This window comes from Dasypus novemcinctus, chromosome 3 (assembly GCF_030445035.2).
Source record: "Dasypus novemcinctus isolate mDasNov1 chromosome 3, mDasNov1.1.hap2, whole genome shotgun sequence".
In the NCBI taxonomy this organism is placed as follows: domain Eukaryota; kingdom Metazoa; phylum Chordata; class Mammalia; order Cingulata; family Dasypodidae; genus Dasypus; species Dasypus novemcinctus.
Genome location: NC_080675.1, coordinates 56,266,619 through 56,283,974, shown reverse-complemented (window position 1 = coordinate 56,283,974; position 17,356 = coordinate 56,266,619). Strand labels below are relative to the sequence as shown.

The following is a 17,356-nucleotide window of genomic DNA, read 5'->3' as shown; positions in this document are numbered from 1 at the left end:
TTACACAACATTGTGAATATAATCAACACCACTGAATTGTATACTTAGGATTATATATTATATAGTGTTATATATATTACCACAATAAATTTTTTAGATAGTAAAAAAAATTAAAATACATGAAAACTAGAGTGGAAATATTTACTCAACTAACAAATATTTATCTTTTTCCTTTAATTGCATCAATAATTACAATGGTATGAGAATTGGAAATCTAATGGTTATTGAATGAAAACCATGTCAAGGAAAATATCCTTTTTAAAAATATTTATCATGTAAGCAAAAATATTTTTCAATGTAATGCGGCAAGATTAATTATATAAAATATGAAGTTTATTCTCTTTTACAAATCAATTTTTACTTGGCATATAAATATAATTTTTAGAGGTTTCTAAGTTTCCTATTTTTAATATGAACTCAAACCTAATACTGTTGTGTATTTTTTAAGTAACATAAATTTATAGAGGAAAATTTGTTTTCTGGAAAAAGAGCTTATAGACCTCCTTTTACGAGTTTATATATAGCCGCAATACATGTAAGGTATAGACCAGATTGCAACCAAGGTTGCTCACAAAATGAGTCAAGTTCATACAAGGAATTGAATTCAGTTCATTCTAAGGCTTTCGCTTTTTTTTCTTTCTGAAACACTCTTAATTTAAAAGGGAATAAAAAGTATTATAAAACAGGAAGATATATCTATTTCGAATAAAATATCTCCTTAACACACACACACACACAATCAGTATATCAGTAGTTAATGTGCACTTAAGAATTGAACTTTCATTATTGTATCCAAAAGATACAAAATATGTAGTCAACAGATAAACTTTTGGCCTACATGTTAAAAGCAAAATGGAGATGGAAAGGAGGTATAAATTTGGGGAGAAGGTGAGAAAGGCAACAGATGCCTCACATAATTCTTTCTTTTCTTTTTTTCAAAACCCATATTCCTCAGCTAGAATCCTTGTAAAAGGCAACAACACATTTCAGGAAGTGGGATTCAATGGTATAAACACTAACCAGAAGATTCCTTTCCCATCCAAACACAGTTGCAGATATAGAAAATGTCATTAAGTTAAGTATCACTATATTCCAAGGATTCTGCTAAGGCATATTTAACAAACCACACTTCTAAACTTCTCTAGCTACCATGCAGCAAAAGTGATTTGAATAATGACTGACAAGCCATAGCACCACTTTGACAAAATACAGCCCAACTTACTCTTAAAAAAAAAGGCTGGAATAGGCATTTGTCCCCTGACACATCTAGAAATGGACATTATGGTGATACCAATTTACCTTCTTCAGTTATGCTACAGGAAGTGCGGCCACCCCTCGGGCTGAAGTGTGGTTTGCTGGCCTGGCGGGAGAGCAGCCTCGGCAGGCCAAGCCGCTGCCCCCATAATAGGGTGGCTGGTCAGACTCACCGCCACCCCTGAAGGGAGCTCGGCATGGGCGCAGAGTGCCCTCGGGTCTCCCCTTCTCGGCAGCCATGCTTCCGCGGCCGCCCCTCCTCCCGGATGGCGCCACACGATGCCTTGTGGGGCGGCACCCTTCTTCTTCTTTCTCCCTGCGCAGGCGCAGGGCGGAGAAATCCAGTCTGCCCTTTTCCCCTCCCCCGACAGCAGCAACAGCCAGGCGTGGGCGGAAAAATCCAGTCTGCCCTTTTCCCTTCCCCCTACAGCAGCAACAGCCAGGCTGGGCAGGAAACTCAAGTCTGCCCTCCACCCCAGCAACAGCAGCCACCAATCCCTAAACCCTGCCCCTTCCCCCAGCAACAGCGACAGCCAATCCCTAACCACCACCCCTCCCCCGTCCAGTACCGCCCACTGACCTTTCGCCGGCAACCAATCAGAACAGGGCGTGGCTTCGACCAATCAGCCTTCCCCAGCCCCTATAAAACTGTTGCCTCTCCCTCAATAAAGTGGACTTGTGTGTTTACCTTGTCTCCGCCGTAGTTCTTCTGCCGTGCGCCCTCCAGTCCTGAGAGCCCCCGACAAGGGCCTGGCCTCCCTTGTCCCCAGTTCGTTGCCTGCTTCCCCCGGCGACCCCTTCGTCACCGGCTTTGCCGGGCGACCCCGTCAGCCGAACCGCGCAACCCCTGTGAGACCAATCCTTCGTCCCAAGTGGGACCGACCCCTCGTCCAGAGGTGGACCGACCCCTCGTCTGCAGCCAGACCCCACCTCTACTGACCGAGCAAGCCGTCGCAGGAAGGAAAGAAACCAGAACTCTGTAATGAAGTTATTCTCCTTCCCTCTCTATTTGGGTATTTTGCATTGATCTGTTTGTGGCAACAGGGATAAGAATACACACCTGTGGATAGGGATTAGTGAGTTTCCCTCAAGACAATGTAGTATCAGAGCCAATCACTGAGTAGGCCCTAAGATTGGCCTTAGACTGGTAGTAAGCGAACATCTATTTTTTTTTTTTTTCCTGCAACATACTCAAAGATGAGTCCAGGCATTAGAAGTTTTGGGAAGATTCTTGGTGTAGATGGAAAGCTTGGTAGATGGTAAGCATGTGAGAGAACCACCAGCTAAAGATGAATAAACTATATCTTCTAGGGTAAATGATCTGGTTTTGGGTTATTCTGTTTCCATTTTACTATCTTAATGTACAGTTCCTACAGGGAATTTCAACCTGGATCAGGGTAAAAGTGGTAATACTGTCCATCCCTGAGGCCAGCATTGCAGTGAAAGTAAAAATAAGTGATAATCCTTAAGGAGAAAATGAATTGTAAGGGAGGAGCTATGAGGTCCAGCTGCTTTGCCTGTGAAGATTCACTTCTCATTCCCTTCCTTGGGGATATGCATTTCCTTTTTAATAAGAATCTACCCAAGTTTCTTACACCTTGGCATAATTATTTAAAAAAACAAAATTTTTAAAATCTCTCCCCACCCCCTTGCTGTTCGCACTTCCTGTGTCTGTTCATCTTCTTTTCTTTAGGAGGCACCAGAAACCAAACCCAGGACCTCCAATGTGGGAGGGAGGTGACTAATTGCTTAAGGCACTTCCATTCCCTGCTTTGTTGTATCACTCATGTTTTTCCTCTTGTGTCTCTTGGTGCTGTGGCATCAGCTCAGGGCACCTGCATATTGCACCATCTCACCATCCTGCTCATCCTCTTTAGGAAGCACCGGGAACCTCCGCTCCATGCTTTGTTGAGTCTCTCATTATGTTTTTCTTCTTATGTCTCTTATTGCATCACCTTGCTGTGCCAGCTGTCTTCTTTAGGAGGCACTGGGAACCAAACCATTGACCTGCCATGTGTAGGCAGGAACCCAATTGCTTGAGCCATATCCGCTTCCTTTTTTTTAAGGTTTAGGAATGGTAACATGGATTATAAGTCAAGGGATTGGGTCCTCAAAATGTGGCTCCTTTTTTATTAGGACTCTTTCAGGCATATGCTAGATGCTATCAGAATTGTTGGCTTATTTAATTCCCTGCCCCTCACCCCTCACCCCCCACCCCATTTTTTGCTGTGTGATCTTCTGTGTCTGCTTCCTTTTCTTTTTCTTTGGTCTTCTCATTTTTCTCCTCTAGGCTTCACCGGGATTCAATCCAGGGGACCTCTGATGTGGGAGAGAGGTTCCCTGTTGCTCATGCCACCTCAATTCCTGGTTTCTGTCACGTCTCGCCTTGACTCTCCTGTGTCTCTCTCTTGTTGTGTCATCATCTTGCTGCATTGTTCCCTGGGCATGTCTGGCACATCTTTACCAGGAGGACCCGGGGATCAAACCCAGGTCCTCTCAAATGGTAGATGGAACCCCAATCACATGAGCCACATCCACTTCCCTGGCTTATTTAGTTTTTAAAACTACTCTATATACAGGTATTTTATACCTTCCTGATGTAAGTATCTCATTTTAGAGATAGGGAAACAAACTCATAAATCACACAATTTGCCCAAGATTGTGCAGCTAATTAGAAGGAGAGACAATATTCAAAACTGGGTCTAAATGAATCCAGAGTCAACACATTCCACCCTACTTCATATTGTCTCTTTGTTAATTCCCACATGATGACTTCTTTCAGCTGTTCTATTTCCTACTAACCAAATTATGCTGTCTCTACCTATAAGCTCCAAGAATAAGGTACTAGAAATACAACAACAGTAAATCCTCTTGATACTTCCTTATAGTTTCAAGAATTTTTAGCATGCATGTAGGTTAATCTCTTGAAGCAGTTCTGTATGCTCAATTTCAACTTCATGAAAGTATCAATGAGATTTTCACAGCAGCTCAAAATAAGTAGATTTTTATACTCTACCTTGTCAGGTTTTGTTTCTATCTTTCTGATGGATCTTCCTTTATTTGTTGCCTTTCTTTCTGTTTCATTATCTAAAATAAAAATGAAAAAGATATCCACTTTGATTAGATAGCAAATGCTGTATTAAAAGTACTGAGTTATTTGGAAAAGGAAAAAAAGGTAACAATAGGAATATAAATCTTAAAGGATTTTCATGATGAAAAACCATATTATAAAATAGGATAAATGTAGATGAAATTTTCTGCCAAGTATAGGCCTTGTATTCTAAAAACAAAATAAAGGTGTTTTACCTTTTTTTCTGGATAGCAAATATATATTAATATACAGAACTAATAAAATTCAGAAAAAGACAAAGAACAACTAATAAAAATATATTTCAACCAAGATTCCACTACTCAGTAATAATTCCTGTAGGCACTTCAGGTATTTTTTTTTTTTTTCATTTTTTCCTTTGTGTCTACATATTCATATATTATTTTTTAGAGTTGTGATTATATCATTCAGAGTTTGACCTGTTTTTCTTTTCCCACTTAATGTATCATGAACCATGTCATTAAATGTTCTTTAACAACATTGTTCTTAATGGTTGCATAAGATTCCACCAAATGGATGAACTGTAATTCATTTGGGCTATTAATTATTTTTTTTAAGATTTATTTTTTATTTATTTCTCTCCCCTTCCCCCCATTGTCTGCTCTGCGTCCATTTGCTATGTCTTCTTCTGCATCTGCTTGCATTATCCAGTGGCATTGGGAAATTGCATCTCTTTTTTGTTTTGTCATCTTGCTGCGTCAGCTTTCCATGTATGCAGCACCACTCCTGGGCAGGCTGCACTTTTTTCATGTGGGGCAGCTCTCCTTGCAGGAGACGCCCCTGCATGGCACGGCACTCCTTGCATGCCTCAGCACTGCGTGTGGGCCAGCTTACCATGTGGGTCAGCAGGCCCTGGGGATTGAACCTTGGACCCTCCATATGGTAGATGGACGTTCTATCAGTTGAGCCATGTCCACTTCCCTGGGCTATTAATTTTTCACTTTAAAGAATGTTTATACCCATTCAGGCACTTCAACATTTAAGCATCCATTGTGTACTACCATTCTGGATGTTGAAGTACAGAGCCTTCAGGAATTAGTATCTCTTATACTCAAAGAAATATAACCTAATTTTAAAAACTGAACATGAAAACCATGGGAAGTGGATGTGGCTCAAGTGATTGAGCCCCTGCCTACCACATGGGGGTGGGGGGTGGGGTGGGGACGGGGGGTGTCGAGTTTGGTTCCCAGTGCCTCCCAAAGAAGATGAGCAAGACAGTGAGCAGACACGACAGGTTGGTGCGGCAAGCTGATGCAACAAGAGACACAAGGAGGTAAACATAATGAGAGACACAACAAAGTTGAGCACAGAGGTGGCTCAAGCAATTAGGCACCTCCTTCCCATATAGGAGGCCCTGGATTTGGTTCCCAGTGCCTCCTAAAAAAAAAAAACCAGCAAAAAGGGTGCTGGTTTGTCACTCAACCAGTGACAAAGAGACACAGCTAATGCAAACAATGAGGGGGTAGGGAGAAATAAATCAATAAAATAAATCTTAAAAAACAAAACAAAACAAAAAAAAGAAGACCTCAAGGAACAAACAGGTTAGTTTAGTCACTGGTCAAGAAATATTTCTCACCATTAATAGCTCTTGAGACTGGCTTTCTTATTGTTGTAGATGAGACTGTTTTGGCAGTCTGCTTTGCTGCTTGAGTAGCTGATCGAGTCATTCTCACTGATGTAGTGACTACAGGTTGTATAGCTGGGGAAGGAAAATAATCAAGTCAAATACTATTTATAATTATTAAATTAATTCTGTGACATCTGACCTTTTAATAACTGTTAACATTCCTACCTTTTTTCTCTTTGTCCAACACTTTCTTTTCAGAAGTTAGTCTTTGGTCAAGTTGGATTGCTTGACTATCACTCCCATTATCAATCTATTTAAAAGATTAGGTGTCGTATGATTTAATTGCATAATGAATCAAACCACCACATTTTTAAGTCCATAAATTAACCTCTTATATGAAATCTGACTTAGCAAAAAACTCTACTTCAAAGAGAAGGAAAAATATTTCCATTAAATAATTTCCTTAATTCCTTTTTAGAATCCTAGAATTTAGAAAATGTTAATAACCTAAGCTATTAAAAATAGCTGACTATATAAACTTACTGAGGGTCCTTAAACATACCAGGCATGCTTACTCTGCAAGGCCCTTGAATTTTGCCTTGAAAGTTCTTCTCTAGGATATAAAGCTCTTCCTCATAGCTCACTCTCCTACTTCATTAAAGACCTTCTCAAAATGTCACCATCCCAATGATATTCAACCTGACTACCCCAATCAAAATTCCACACCTCCCTTCTCTCTCTCTTTTTTAAAAGATTTATTATTTATTTATTTCTCTCCCTTTCCATGCCCTCCTCCCCCCCAGTTGTCTGCTCTCTGTGTCCATTTGCTGTGTGTTCTTCTGTGTCTGCTTATAATCTTGTCAGTGGCATTGAGAATCTGTGTTTCTTTTTGTTGTGTCATCTTGCTGCATCAGCTCTCCGTGTGTGTAGTACCACTCCTGGGCAGGCTGCACTTTTTTCGCGCTGGGCGGCTCTCCTTACAGGGCGCACTCCTTGCCTGTGGGGCTCCCCTACGTGGGCGACACTCCTGCATGGCATGGCACTCCTTGCGTGCATCAGCACTGCACGTGGGCCAGCTCAACACATGGGTCAGAGGGCCCTGGTTTTGAATCCTGGACCTCCCATGTGGTAGGTGGATGCTCTATCAGTTGAGCCAAATCCCTCCCTTCTCTTTTTTATCTTGTCCATAATACTTATGACCATCTAGCATACTATATATATTTTTTTCTTATTGCCTGTCTTATTCTATCTGCACGTTTCATGATAACAGGAAATTTTGTTTGTTATTTCACTGCTGAATCCCAGAGCTTAGAACAGTTCCAGCAATGTGGTAGTGACTCAAAAACTGTTCAACACATGAAACTTAGCTTCCTCATCTAATAAAGGACACTATTTCCAGACTTTTCCACTGTACTTTGCTCCAGTAACCCTCCTAATAGCTCTATGCATAACAACATTTTGAAAACCCCTAAGTTTATAACATGCACCATAACTGCTTTATATCCCTGTCTGCAGTCCTTGATGACTTGGAATTCATATAGGAGCCCAGGAAATTATTAGGGGCTGTGATACAAAAACAAAGTTTAATAAAGCTACCCAAAGGGACATCTGGGCAAAGAATATTGTAAATGAGTATTTCCTTAGCATCTAGTAAAAAACTACTCTATTTTATCGTATCAGTATTAGTGATTTGGGTACCTATTATCTATTAAATTAATTACTACTCTTGAAATTGATAGATAAATTTACTTAATCTGAGGGGGAAAAGTATAATTTGTCATATTAGTAGATTAAATTAAACTATACCTTAGCCTGCTCCATTTGATCTTTGGCCTTAGACCTTGTAATCCGTACAGAAGATGGAACAGCCTTATAAGTCAAAAGAAGATATTGTTAAAAAACAAACAAAAAAAGAACTGGCAAAAGTTTTACCTCCCTGTCTCATGAAATAATATTCATATTTTAAAGTTCAATTTTATACATAATCAGAACTCTTCTTTAGATTAAAGCCATTTTCTTCTCCAATTCTCAGTGAAAGCCTACTGCTAAAGGAGTATCTTTATGGAATACATAAAGAAAGCCAAAATTCAGCAAGGTAAAATAAAAACAATTATTAGTGAACTTTATTATTTAAAATAATAATAGCCTCTTTTCCCACCTACATATAACACTTTAAAAAGATTGTTTACGGGTTGGACCTATGATTGACAGCTTACCTATTATTGAAAACCCAGCATAAACGTTAACTCTTTCAAGAGGAGTTCTTTTATGTTCCTCTAAACCAATGTAATCTCTCCTTCCTCCAAAATATTACAGAATATATTTATATATATCATTCCACCTTTAACTATGTTTTATTATTTTTTTTCTCTTCCATATTATCTTAGTCATACACATAGTAAATACTCAAACAATTGTTGAATTTATCAATGAGATTTAGGAGACCCAGAAAAATAGGCAATATCTTGGATCTTTATATTATTCAATTCTTATTTAAATCAGGAATGCGTATATAGTCAGTCTGGTCTTTTAAATATAGTCTCCAAAATGAGTAGATGTTTTAAACATACCCTTAAAATAGCAAATTACCAATGATTACATAATCCACAAAGCCAACTGCCTCTTTCCAAACTTCAACCTTCTTGACTGACCATTTTCTTCTTTGGATCATTCCTAGTTTAGTTTCTATCTTCTGTTTTAATTCTGTTATTCTCGCCATTCTGTCTCAGTCAATCAAAACCTGAAGGTGCTCTCTAGGCCCTACTCTTGCAATTTTTCATAATTTTACATATCCTTCTTGGAGTGGTCTCATTTAGTCCAAAAGCTTAAACACCCATCTGTACTCCCAATATTATATCTCAAATCCAAATATTTTTCCCCCTCCCTCTCCCCCACTGCTGTTTTTTGCTGTGTCCATTCGCTGTGTGATCTTCTGTATCTATTTCTCTTTTTGTCTTCTCTTCTCGTCTTTCTCCTCTAGGACTCACCGGGATTCTATTCTGGGAACCACTGATGGGGAGAGAGGTTCCCTATCAATTGCACTACCTCAGTTCCTGGTTTCTGCTGCTCTTCACCTTGACTCTCCCCTTCGTCTCTCTTTTGTTGCGTCATCATCTTGCTGCATGACTCACTTGCGTGGGCACTGGATCACTGTGTGGGCACTCGGCTCATCACGCAGGCATTCAGCTCGCCACCTGGGCATTCAGGTCACCACGCGGGCACTCACACAGGCACTCAGCTCGCCACATGGGCACTCAGCTTGCTGTGTAGGCACACTTTCTCTTCTTTTTCACCAGGAGACCCCAGGAATCAAACTGGCTCCTCCCATATGGTAGGTGAAGGCACTATCACTTGAGCCACATCCACTTCCCTCAAATCCACATCTTAGCATAGATCTCCATCCTGATTTCCAAATGTTTATTTCCACTGCCTGATATCTAGATGGCCCAAATAGATTTAAAAATAATTTTTTAAAAAGGTTAGCAATATGTACCCATATAAACCTATTCCTTTTCTTGACGTACTCATTTCTTTCAGCAGCAGCAGTTGTTCTAACTAATACCTTCAGAATAATTTTTTCAGACTCATCAAATTCCTTCATCCATCACCATCTACTTGAACACCAAGGCCTGTTAAATTTATCTCTTTAGATACCTTACACTCATTTCTTCCTTTTCAAACCCATTGCCCTAGTCTACTTATTCTGTCTTCCCCATTCTATCATGACAGTTTCACAACTGGTCTATTTATAAATGCTTCCCTTTTCAGACTGTAATTTTCAAAGCCAGAGTAATCTTCCTGAATTATGAATTTGATAATGGAACTACACCATTTATAAGCCTCCTTGGCTCTCCACATCCTACAGGATAAACCCCAAATCCTTTGGCACAGCATTGTTTAACCTGGCTCGGCCTTCTTTCCCAGCTTTATCCTATCTCACCTTTCCTGTAGCCACCTCAAGAGATGTGATAATCATTCTTCTGAGCTACTCCTTATGCCATTCCCATCTCCTACCAACTAGTCTAAAGGAAAAAGGGACTAAGGGGAAGGAGTTATTTTAGTATTTAGTTATTTAATCTCTCAAAGAAAAATATAGCAAAAAGAAACTATTCCTCTACATCATATTAAGGCACCAAATTTTACCTTTTTTGGCTCAACTTTCACAGCATTCTTGTTTGAAAGAGACAAAAGAAAAGAAGGCATATCAGGTCTATAAAGACCCACTTTAAAAACTCCTCGTTTAGCTTTCTCTCTCTGCTCTCTCAATTTTTGAAGTTGCTTTTCTTCTTTGTATTTTTGGAGCATTTGTTTTCGTTGGTCACCTAGAACAGCTTTTGTTGACCCTAGCAGAAAACAAAACACAATGTATAAAACATTTCAGATAAAAGCTTATGCAGGAGGGCAGATGTAGCTCAGTGGTTGAGTGCCTGCTCTCCATATACAAGGTCCTGGGTTCAATTCCCGGTGCCTTCAAAAAATAAAAAATTTAAAAATAATTAAAAGAATAACAAAAAACTTACACAAACATTTCAAAAATCATTTGTCTAATTGCTGCTAAGAAATGTTTTTAGTCACTTCTTGTTAATTCCTTAGCACTCTAACAATAGGTTATTTCAACTCCTAATTTTATTTTATTCTATTGTGGTGACATATAACATAAAATTTGCTGTTCTAGCCATGTTTAAGTGTACAATTCTGACATTAAATACATTTACACTGCTGTCCAACCACTATCACCATCCATTACCAAAACTTTTTCAAACAAAAATTCTGTATTCATGAAGCAATTATCCCCCTCCTCTCAGTCCCTAATAATTTCTTTTTTTTTTTTAAGATTTATTTTTATTTATTTCTCTCCCCTTCCCCCCCCTCCCCAGTTGTCTGTTCTCTGTCCATTTGCTGCGTGTTCTTCTTTGTCCACTTCTGTTGTTGTCAGCGGCATGGGAATCTGTTTCTTTTTGTTGCGTCATCTTGCTGCGTCAGCTCTCTGTTGTGTGGCACCATTCTTGGGGAGGTCTTTCATGCTGGGCGGCTCTCCTTACAGGGTGCACTCCTTGTGCCTGGGGTTCTCCTACGCGAGGGGCACCCCTGCGTGGCACGGCACTCCTTGCATGCATCAGCACTGCATGTGGGCCAGCTCTCCACAGGTCAAGGAGGTCCGGGGTTTGAACCGCAGACCTCCCATGTGGTAGACGGACACCCTATCTATTGGGCCAAGTCCGCACCCCCCTGGTAATTTCTAATCCACTTTGTCTCTATATGAATTTGCTAGATATTCAGAACTTCATTTCTTTTTATGTTTAAATAACATCCCATTGTATGAATATTTGTTTATCCATTTATCTATTGACGGATAATTAGGACAACCCCTACTATTTTTAAAATTTCTACCCTTATTTCTTTTGCTTCACTTATGCAAATATTTATTAAATGCTTGCTATATATTAGGCATATATCACTTCACTTTTTTAATCCATTAACTTCTGACAGCCAGTCACTGAGCTGACTGTCCATAGTTCTCACCTGGTGTTCATGCCCTTGTGTAGTCTTCTCTCACACTGAATAGGGCTGACCAGTATAATAAATAAGAGTACTGCAGAAATGATGGAGTATGACTTCCAAGATTAGGTCATAAAAGACAGTTCAGTGTTTGCCTTGCTCTTTCTCTTCGATTACTTGCTCTGGGAGAAGCTAGCAGCCATTTTGTAAGGACACTCAAGCAGCTCTATGAAGAAGTCTACTGTCAAGGAACTAAGGCTGCCTGCTGAAAGCCAATATCAGCTTGCCAGTCATGTGAGTGAGTCATCTTAGAAGTGGATCCTCCACCCTCAGTCAAGCTTTGAGATGAATCACTGACTGCACTCTCCAGAACCACACAACTAAGCCATGCCCAAATTCCTGACCCACAAAAATTGTGCATGTGCCAGCTCACCACATGGGTCAGGAGGCTCTGGGTTTGAACCCTGGTTCTTCTATATGGTAGGCAGAGGCTCTATCAGTTGAGCCACGTCCACTGCCCATCGGTGAACACATTTTGGAGCATTGCTGCACCACATGGATATTAGTTTACCCTGTAACTCACACTCTCACTTAGTACATTCAGTGGGTTATGGCAGGATATATAAAGTCCAGCATCTGACCCTGCAATATCATTTAGGACAACTCAAAGTCCCCAAAATGCCCCCACATCACATATCTTCTTCCCTCTCCCTGCCCTCAGCAATTACTTTTAGATTAAGAGATTTAAAAGACATAATTACCAAATGCAATGTGTGATTCTTGTTTGGTTCCTGATTTGAAAACACCAACAGTTTTTGTTTGTTTTTTAAGACATCTTTGAAATAGGAAGTTTAAATGTGGACCAGATAATAGATGCTAATGAGGAATTATGCTAATTTTGTTAGCTATTATAGTGGTATTGTGGATATGAAGGAAAATGTCTTCATTTTTCAGAGGCAAATACTAAAAAGTTTAAAGATGAAATGTTCCTAATAGACTTTTCTTTAAAATACATTGGCAAAAAAAAGCAATTGCAGCAAAATGTTCGTCATCATTAAAAATGGGTGATAGGTATACAGAGGTTCATTATATTCTACTTTTGTGTATATTTGAAGTTTTACATAATTTTGAAAAAAGGGGAAGGAGAATGAGAGAAGAATTGGAAATAGGAATATAAAGAACTTCTCTTGAAGAATTTTGCTTTAAAGGAGGTCAGAGAAATGAGGCAATAAGTAGCTAGATGAGGATATGGTTTGGGATGAATTACATCATGTAAGTAATTTCATTGTGGCAACAACCCAGTAAAGAGGATGAAACAGATGAGTGAGAGGATGACTTGTTGGAATAATGTCCTTTAGTAAGTAAGAAGAAATGGGATCCACAGCAATGTGGAGGGATTAACCTTAGATAGGAACATACTTAACTCATCTACAAGGGGAGGCAAAGTTTGTGGGCAGAGATAGCAGGGTGCAAACTGGGAATGCTGATGGGGGAGGAGGTTTTGCAGGTTTGAGGAGAAGAGGACAAGGTATGAAATAGGAGTTCAGGATAGTGGGAGAGTAAATGAAATAAGGAAATATAGGACCCAATTGAGGTTTGTGGTGAAAAACCAAAAGAGATGAGGTAGCATGCTTTACGTGTTTTACAGCCACATTCAGTTGTGCATGGCAAATGGGAAGTAGGCAGAGAGTGGCCAAGTACAATAAAATGAGACAGGACCAAAAAGTTGAAGTAGTGCTTATGATGATGAACCAAGGAATCTAAACTGGATTGGAAGGAACTTGAAAACATAAGACAGCTGGGAAACAGTAAAATGATGAGGGTAGATCAGTAAAGTGTAGGTCCTGGTGGGACCAAAGAATTGTTGGAAAGATAAAATATAGTAGTCACAGAGTGGGTTGCTTGCAATTGGTCTTATGAAGGAGATACAGTTGTTTATTGGTAATGATGAGGTCTTGAGTGCCTAGTTGTCACATGGATGGGATACAGGTGTGTCAAGATATTGATCCTCTCTTTCCTTGAAGTTTCTGACAGGGCCTGGGGAGGTCAGAACTCTCTTTGGCTGGTTGCTTCTGGTCACAAGCAACCACTCTATTTACTCCACTGTGCTGTGTAAATGTTACTTTTTATGTGTGTCATGACATGAAAAATGTTGAATTAATGGTGTGGATGTGACCATGGAATTGGATAGCTGAAGTATAGTAGAAGCAAGATCATTGGAAAAAAAGAGGTGTAAGAATTGAGAGCCAGGGCATTGGAGGGGTTATCAAGATTTGTGCAAGAATAGTGAGGGAAACAGTGACAATGAGCTAGGTTTAGTTAAAATCTTCAAGTGATTAGAGGGAAACCTGGAGGGTCTATAGACAACAGATTAGGGTGTTGGATATTATGAACTGATGACATCAAATATAAAATTGGGGTCTTTTAGTGAAGAGGAAGAGATAATTGGGAAGCAGCAATGAGATCACTGCCACTGCTACTGCCCCCCAGGCCTAGTGATATAAGTGTGGGAGCAAAAAATAATCACCACTTGAGAGTGTTTTCACAGGAGAGCCAGGTTTTAGTTAGATCAAGACGAGGGAGGGAAGCGGATTTGGCCCAACGGATAGGGCGTCCACCTACCACATGGGAGGTCCAAGGTTCAAACCCCTGGCCTCCTGAGCCGTGTGGTGAAGCTGGCCCATGCGCAGCGCTGATGCGCAGGAGTGCCCTGCCACGCAGGGGTGTCCACCGCAAAGGGAAGTCCCACGTGCAAGGAGTGAGCCCCATAAGGAGAGCCACCCAGCATGAAAAAAGTGCAGCCTGCCCAGGAGTGGCGCTGCACACATGGAGAGCTGACGCAGCAAGACGACACAACAAAAAACGAGACACAGATTCTGGGTGCAGCTGACAAGAATACAGGTGGACACAGAAGAACACACAACGAATGAACACAGAAAGCAGACAACTCGGGAGGGGGGGTGTGAAATAAAAATTTTAAAAAAAATGTGTTCACTGAGTGTGATGAGTGTGCCACAATGATGGGGGACGTTGTTGGTGTGGGAGGAGTGGGGTGGTGAGGTGGGGGATTTATGGGAACCTCTTAAGTTTTTTAAGTAACATTTTTTGAGATGTATATATTTTCAAAAAAATACAATTTACAAAAGTGATGGGGTGGGGGGTGGGGAGTGGGTTATATGGGAACTCTTACGTTTTTTTAATGTAACATTCTTTGTGATCTATTAACTTCAATAAAAAACAAACAAACTGTTGGTGTATTCAAATCAGGAACCAAACAAGAATCACACATTGCATTTGGTAATTATGTCTTTTAAATCTCTTAATCTAAAAGATTACCTACACCCTAGCCTTCTTTTCATATCATTGATAAAAAGCTAGTCAGCTATCATATGGAATGTCTTGTTCTCTATATTTGTTACTCATTCCTCCAGCCCCTATATTTTCTTTAAGTTGGAAATTATATCTAAGGGTTTGATTAGACTTAGGTTCAACTTTTCGGACAAAAATACATTCTAGGTGGTGCTGCCATTCTTTCTTGAATTCATTCCAGTCTGGCTTTCATGCCCTAAACTCTCTCTCCTTTGATTTCTTTTCCTCCCAACTAGTAAGAGATGCTGTTCTTTTACTCTCTCAACTATCAACTCATTTCTTTTGACCTTCAAAAATTACTTATTACCTCATTTCAAAAACAAAAACATAAAGAGAACCCTACAATACTTTTGTACAATTCTTTTTCTCTCACTTTGTGTTAGAGTCACAAAAATGTTAAATTTTGAAGAAATCTTTTAGCCCACCCTCCTTTTTTACAGAATCAATTAAACTCAAATATGCTGAGTGTTTTCTTCTGCCACATACTGTACAGATCTTAGAAAATATAATAATAAAGTTGGTGCACTGAACAGTAAAGCAACTTGACCCTCATTTCTTTCTCTATAAAACTTCTTAGAAGACTTTATCTCTTTCTGCTATTTCTTCACCTTTTATCCTTGCTTTATTCACAACCTTCTAGAGCTCCTAGTGCTTGCTATATAAACATAACTAAATAGGAGTCTAGTGATTCCTGGTTAAATAAAAAAGTCATTTCCCAGTTCTCTTCTTTGAAGCACCCCTTGCCTTCTAAGACACTTCTCTTACCCAAGCATCACAAGCAAGAACTTTAGAATTTCTATAATGCAATATGGATAATAAAGTGCTATAACGCTCCATAGGTAAATGGCTTTAGCCTACCTCAGGACCTTCACAACCTTTATATTAAATAGACTGTATTTAGTTTCTAAATATCAAATGATTCACAATGATATTTCAAAACCCAGTTCTTATGGTCAGGGCTTTTTTACCCTCAGGTTTAAAACAAAGTTTAGTCACTAATCAAAGGACTTAAAAATACAATTGACAACTCAACAACAAAAAGACAAACAACCCAATTAAGAAATGGGCAAAGGACCTGACTAGACATTTCTCCAAAGAAGATACACAAATGACCAATACACACAAGGAAAAAATACTCATCATTATTAGCCATTAGGAAAATACAAATAAAAATCACAAGTTATCATTTCATACTCAGTAGAATGGGTCCTGTTTTAAAATTGAAAAATAACTAGTGCTTGAGAGGATGTGAAGAAATTGGAACCCTCACATATTGTTGGTGGGAATATAAAATAGTGCAGCTGCTGGGGGAAAGTTTGGCTGTTCCTCAAAAGTTATGTATAGAATTACAATATGCCCTGGCAACTCCACTTCTGGGTATATATACAAAAGAATTAAAAGTAGGGACTCAAATAGTTATTTCCAACCTATGTTAATAGTGGTATTATTCACAATTGTCAAAAGGTGGAAGCACAATTCAAATATCTATCACCAGTAGAATGAATAAACAAAATGTGGTATATACATACAATGGAATATTAGTCAGCTGTAAAAAGGAATAAAGTTCTCATACATGCTTCACCATTATTGAACTTTGAAGATATCATGTTGAGTGAAGTAAGCCAGACACAAAAAGACAAATATTTTATGATTTCACGGATATGAAATAATTGAGAGTCAGAAATGAGAACACAGGCTACCAGTGGCAGTGGTAGGAGTGGGGAACAGGGAGTTAATGCCCAGTTGGTACAGAGGTTCTGTTTGGGGTAATGGAAAAGTTTTAGTAATGGATGGTGATTAAGTAGCCCAGCATTGTGAATATATTTAACACCACTCAATTGTACACTTGAAAGTGACTAAAATGATTAATTTTAGGCTGTATATATGTTGCTAGCATAGAACCATACAAAGAGTGAGCCCTAATGTAAATTATAGACTATAGTTAATTATAATGTTTCACTAATTACAACAAAGGTACCACTCTAATGCAAAATGTTAATAATAGGAAAAACTGTGTGTGAGGGGGTTATTCAGAATTCTGTACTTTCTGTGTAGCTTTTCTGTAAATCTACAGCTGCTCTAACTAAAAACAAAAGAAAAAGAAAAAGAAAAAAAATTACAGTGGACATTTACTTACTTGTCTTGACATTGGCCTTTTCGGGAACAAGCTCTTGAAGTGTTTCATCTAATTCAACAAGAATTCTACCTTCCAAGATTGGAATGTTGCTGTCTTTCAAACCAAAGTTTCTATTTCTTTCATATTCCTTATGTCTGTTTTCTTTCTGAGATATTGATTTCCTATGTGCAATTTTGGTTCTAATCATGTCAGTACTTAAATTCTTTCTGTGTCGACTGGCAAAAAGTGATGAAGACATCCTGTCAGGGAAAAGAGATACAGACACGATCGTACACAGATTTTCATTTTATTTTAAAAATAAGATTTCAGTTCAATCCCACCTATCCCTATCCCACCTCAGAGACTTTTGAAATAAAAATATTAAAATACAAAATGGAATAAATACATAACACTGAAGGGGGAGAAAAACCACAACCTACTT

At 39.1% G+C, this 17,356-nt stretch overlaps 1 protein-coding gene across 2 annotated transcripts in view; it reads right to left on the bottom strand.

Moving 5' to 3' along the window:
- DLGAP5 (DLG associated protein 5) overlaps window positions 1-17,356 on the bottom strand; it is a 47,297-nt gene that overhangs the window by 28,132 nt on the left and 1,809 nt on the right. For both annotated transcript variants that reach the window (XM_004485193.4, XM_058293402.1), the window contains exons 2-7: window positions 16,936-17,174; window positions 10,074-10,273; window positions 7,737-7,799; window positions 6,156-6,240; window positions 5,940-6,062; window positions 4,271-4,341 (exon numbers count right to left, since the gene is read on the bottom strand). In XM_004485193.4, coding sequence (XP_004485250.2) covers window positions 4,271-4,341; window positions 5,940-6,062; window positions 6,156-6,240; window positions 7,737-7,799; window positions 10,074-10,273; window positions 16,936-17,173 — 780 coding nt within the window. In that variant the 5' untranslated portion in view covers window position 17,174. The remainder of the gene's footprint in view (window positions 1-4,270; window positions 4,342-5,939; window positions 6,063-6,155; window positions 6,241-7,736; window positions 7,800-10,073; window positions 10,274-16,935; window positions 17,175-17,356) is intronic.